At 44.5% G+C, this 4,916-nt stretch overlaps 1 protein-coding gene and 1 non-coding gene across 2 annotated transcripts; both read right to left on the bottom strand.

Annotated features, from left to right (window-relative positions):
* Positions 1–1,000: 1,000 nt before the first annotated feature.
* TRNAR-ACG lies at positions 1,001–1,073 on the bottom strand. The gene has a single exon. It is a non-coding gene; the product is annotated as a tRNA-Arg (tRNA).
* A 101-nt stretch (positions 1,074–1,174) lies between these two features.
* On the bottom strand, positions 1,175–4,017 carry LOC125543802 (outer envelope pore protein 16, chloroplastic). Its single transcript, XM_048707275.1, has 6 exons — positions 3,804–4,017; positions 3,667–3,718; positions 2,677–2,708; positions 2,237–2,270; positions 2,043–2,110; positions 1,175–1,526 (listed from the first exon to the last, which is right to left on the bottom strand). The coding sequence occupies exons 1-6, from the start codon at positions 3,909–3,911 to the stop codon at positions 1,386–1,388; spliced, it is 435 nt and encodes a 144-aa protein (XP_048563232.1). The 5' UTR covers positions 3,912–4,017; the 3' UTR covers positions 1,175–1,385.
* Between the last annotated feature and the right edge of the window lie 899 nt (positions 4,018–4,916).

The following is a 4,916-nucleotide window of genomic DNA, read 5'->3' as shown; positions in this document are numbered from 1 at the left end:
CTGGGTTGACCCCTTTATAAATGTTGGAGGTTTGGGTCTCCTAAAGCTCCAGGTATCTGATACGACCATTGGTACCAGACGCTGTCTTACGATCTGCTCACTTTGGCGGCCCCTCCAATTCCTTACATTCATTCTTCATTTTCCTCATTTCCTTCATTGTGATGATTTATATTCATGTTTAGGCTCTTTTACTGCTGAAACAAAGTAAACAAACAATTTCGCGATATCTCGTATCCATTATTCAATATTCATTAGTGGCAATGTCAGAGCGATGTTCTCATAAAGACCAAAATTATCCGGTTTAAACAATGACGTGATAAGTGTAAAAATATCACTCAACATATAGCGAGCTACCCGAGATAGAATGAGAAAGATAGATAGAACCATTTCTCCCAAAATATTATTTTCAGGTTGTCTATAGCATCCACGGTAATGGGATCTTGAAGGGAGCCAAAAACGAGAGAGATACATGTTGGCCACTGCCATAAATCCGTAGTATAGTGGTGGGCTACTCATAACTCATGTTGGAACGTGATGATTGATGTTGATGAAGATGAAGACAAAATTCCCCTCGACGGAGTACCATATCGGGGCTGAAAATGAAGATCGCCTCGGATCGCAAAGTGGTGGCAATGAAAAATGCATGATATATTGAGGAAGGGTTTTCAGGGTATATAGCCAGCCACCCAGGATAGAACTAGAGATAGGATAGAATGAGAGAGATAGGTAGAACCATTTTCTGACCGAAAATATTAGTTTCGGGTTTTTTTTTCCCGTAGAAAAAAAAGTTGTTTATACTCCATCCGTTTCTTTTTAGTCTGCATATAAAATTTGATCAAAACAAGCGACAAAGGGAGTACAAAACAAGCAAAATTGAACATTGGCATTTATCATTTAGTTTCAGGCTGTTCATAATATATACGGTAATAAGGACATAAACATTTTGAACAAAAAATAATGGTACTACCTGGGAAGGGAGGGAGGAGTACAAAAAAAGAAGCGACTCCGCTGGGGATCGAACCCAGAATCTCTGGTTTCGTAGACCAGCGCCTTATCCATTGGGCCACGGAGTCCTCCATTGATTTGCTTCGAACGTTGAACTTACTTAATTAGATAGTACTGACCGAAATCACTGTGCGGTTAGTGAGGGCTTTGAAAAACTATGCTAACAAACTAGGCCAGCACAAAGGATATCTTCACAGGAAAATAAATTGTTCACAACATGGACATGAGAACGGGGCAACCAAAAAGGGAAGAACATTGGAGGAAACGGCTCCAATTATTAGCACAGAGGGGGGGGGGGGGGGGGGGGTGATGGCTTCAGTCAAGAAGTTCTTATTCGTCTTGCTGATAAAAAAAACATTGACATGCATATGGTCACACAGCTAGGTGAGGTAGTTGATGAACTCGATGGCGGTCGCGATGGCACCTCCGGTGATGGCATCCTTGGCGATCTTGTTCCCTTTGTTGTTGCTAGCAGCAGAGATCAGGGCGCCACTTGCAATGCCTCCAATCAATGCATTTTTCTGCAGGAGTACCAAAAAGAGAGAGATTAATAATATTATCAAGACTGACTGAAAATTAGGATCTTAGTCAACTAAAGATAAGGATCTAGATATCATGTGGGCAGATAATATTGTTTGTGAGCAGATAGTATCGAGTAGCCTCCGACCAACGCTTTTTTCTACAGGAGTACCGGAAAAGAGAGGGATTAATAAATATTCTTAAGACTGGATCAAAACATGCCAACAATAATATTGCTTACGACAGGGTGTGATATCTAACCTGCTAGCACAGTATTAGAGTTACATAATCTTACGACAGAGTGTGGAGACAGAAGTAAAAACTAGCATCATGATTTATAAGATGCCAGGAATCTGACTGGTTCTTCTCGTACACTAATTAGCCAAGAATCTTAGTCAACTAAAGAAAGGATATACATTGTAAAATGAGCAGAGGCAGTCATGTAGATAGATTTTCCTCCACCTTAGGTTCAGTTAAGTGCAAGAAACATGAAAGATCCACTTTCAGAGAATCATTACCCAGTCATACTCTCCGCGGACCCTTTCCACTCCATACTCCATGCCTACATACACTCCAGCAACAGCACCTGCAGATTAATAGAAGAAGCATCCAAATTTGTCAGCGGACATAAGAAGAACGGATGAGCGATTGATGTCAATGCATTCATTTGAGCCAAATAAAACAACGGAGTAATACTCTTCTACTTAGTTACCCCAATATGCGCCCTCCTTGCACATTTTTTCCAGCTGCATAAACGACCAGAATACCATATTAGTACACTGTAGATGATAGATAGATAGTTAACTTAACGCATGTGCAGAAACAAGGCCACTGACGTTTCACTAATCCACAAGTAGAGAGCAATTATGCATAAGTAGTGGTTCAAGGCCTTAGACTTCTAATTCAGCTGTTTTTTCTCCATTTATCTATCCTACGAGGGTATGTTCAAGGCACCCCTATTGAACCAGTCTGAACTGTTGAACATTTCGTCAGCTCCACCATAGAATATATCATCTGCCTATCAGGCCACTACTATTATATATACTAGTGTAACACGTACTGACATCTCTAGTTGTTTTGCCATTCAGATAGTGGCAAGACTCGGGACAATTAAGTGCGAGAAAAACAAACGCAGTGGAAATCAGCACTTACTGTCTTCTCAAGCTTGCGCTTCGAGACACTCCCTGCAAAGCAAAAGAAGATAATTTGGTATCACATTTGTCTGCAGAGAGAAGTGCATATTTCAACCCCCAACTTTTGCCCTAGTCTAATTTACAACCCCGAACTTCAATACCATCTAAATTACAACCCCGAACTCTCAAAACTGGCCAGGATTCAACCCTCCCCTCTCTGTTGACCAGTTTTGACTAGTCAACAGGTCCAGTCAGCATGCCACATCAGAAAAAATGCAAAATTTCCAAGAAAACAACCTGTAAAATCTTAGAAAATCCAGGAAAAGAAATAAGAAATTCAATTTCGGAAAAACAGGGAAAATAAAAAAACGAATTTCCAGAAAAAGCCCAAAAACTCAAATTCCGGAAAAAAATCATTTTTTATTTTCCCTAGCTTTTTCGCGAACAATTTTTTTGGAATTTTGCCTTTTTATATTTTTTGCCTGATCTTATAGATTTTTATTTACTTCTTCTTGAAATTTTGAAAAAAAATCTGACGTGGCATGCTGATTGGACCCGTTGACTAGTCAAAACTGGTCACCCCAGGTTAAAACCGGTCAACAGGAAGGGGAGGGTTGAATCCTGACCGGTTTTGAAACTTGGGGGTTGTAATTTAGACGGTATTAAAGTTCAGGGTTGTAAATTAGACTAGGGCAAGAGTTCAGGGTTGTAAATTAGACTAGGGCAAGAGTTCAGGGTTGAAATATGCACTTCTCTCTTGTCTGCACAGCACCAACAAAAACTGATGTATGTCCCACTGTATGCTGTGAAAAACATTTGGTTCAAACTAAAATCTGGGCGTTTCTACCTTCATCATTCAGAAAAGAAGGAAAAATCCTTAATTTTCTCTGGGAATGGATCTATCAGTTACCCTACACCGTCGCCCAAGAGGCGATTTCCTGAGCGCAGAAGGAAAGAAACCGGACGAATCTGCGGGGCGGATGAAATCAGAGATGGGATGCGTGGTTACCACTTTGGAGGCAGTCGAAGGCGTCCTCGGCGGCCACCCTGAAGGCGCCGACCTGCGCACATTATCCAATCGACGGATCAGACACATTGCAAGATACAGACATTGGATGAAAGAGGAGGGAGGAAGGGGGTGCGTACGGCGCCGATCTTGAGGAAGCCGTCGACGGTGCGGTTGAGGAGCGGGTTCCCGAGGTCGATGGCCACGTCCACCTTGCTCGACCCCGCCGACAACCCCGCGCGAGGCATCCTTCCGGAACCTTCTCGGCCGATGTCTCTCCGTCTCTCTCTCTCGTCTAGCACTCTGGCACACAGATACAGAGCAAGAAGATAGGCCACATTATCCCCATTCCAGGGACCCATTTGTAGAAAACTGTTGCACACAGATTACAATTCTTTTCCAGAATGGAGAACCAGGTTTGGCCCAAAGTAAACTAGGTTTGTTAACAACATATTTAAAACATCGGAACCACTAATAAAGAAATTAAAACGTACACGTTTCTTCCAATCACTTTCCCTCTCATCAAAGAACCTTTTGCTCCACGAAGCAAACAAGGCCAACTCCAACGCATGACCCAAAAGGACGTCCGTTTTGTCCAGATTTTGTCCGTTTGGTATGGCTATGTGGCGGCGTCCGGCCATTTTCCTGGATGCACTGGCCGTGCACCCAACACACGGACGCATCAATGTAGTTAGGATCATCGGGCGCCGGCGTCGGGATTGGCATTTCGTTAAACAGGTTGTGGGCGCCGGGAAGGTTGGCCGTAGGAATCGACCAGGGCTGCTTGCTTTGCATCTCGTTGAGCGACTGGCCAGCACCACTATAGCTAGGCGTGATGTTGAGGTCGATGACAGACGTGGTGTCGGGGGTGGTCGGCGCGATCACACTGCCCGTTTGGCGACGTGGAGAACCAGGTCTGAGCATGTTGCGCAGTGAATGAAAACCAAGCGTCTCCGGTGTTATGGAGGAGCTCGACGACTGGTACTGCGGAGGGTGAACGCCCGGCGAGTCTGTGCTTGCCGCGGCCATGGCGGCGGTGGAGAGAATGGTCGGCCGGGTCGGCACAACCCTAGCATGACGTGGGCCTATGTCGTCGCTGCCTGCGTGGCCTTGGCGACGATGGCCTCATTGTGGTCAATGGCGGCCTTGTGCTGTGCGGCCGCAGTCTCGGCGGCAGCGGCTTTTCTTCTCTGCTAGAACGGTCTGTCAGGCCCTCCTCTTGGCTGATTCAATGTCGAGACGTGGGACCTCTG

This window comes from Triticum urartu, chromosome 1 (genome assembly GCF_003073215.2).
Source record: "Triticum urartu cultivar G1812 chromosome 1, Tu2.1, whole genome shotgun sequence".
NCBI classification, from domain to species: domain Eukaryota; kingdom Viridiplantae; phylum Streptophyta; class Magnoliopsida; order Poales; family Poaceae; genus Triticum; species Triticum urartu.
This window is presented reverse-complemented; position numbering and strand designations above follow the sequence as displayed.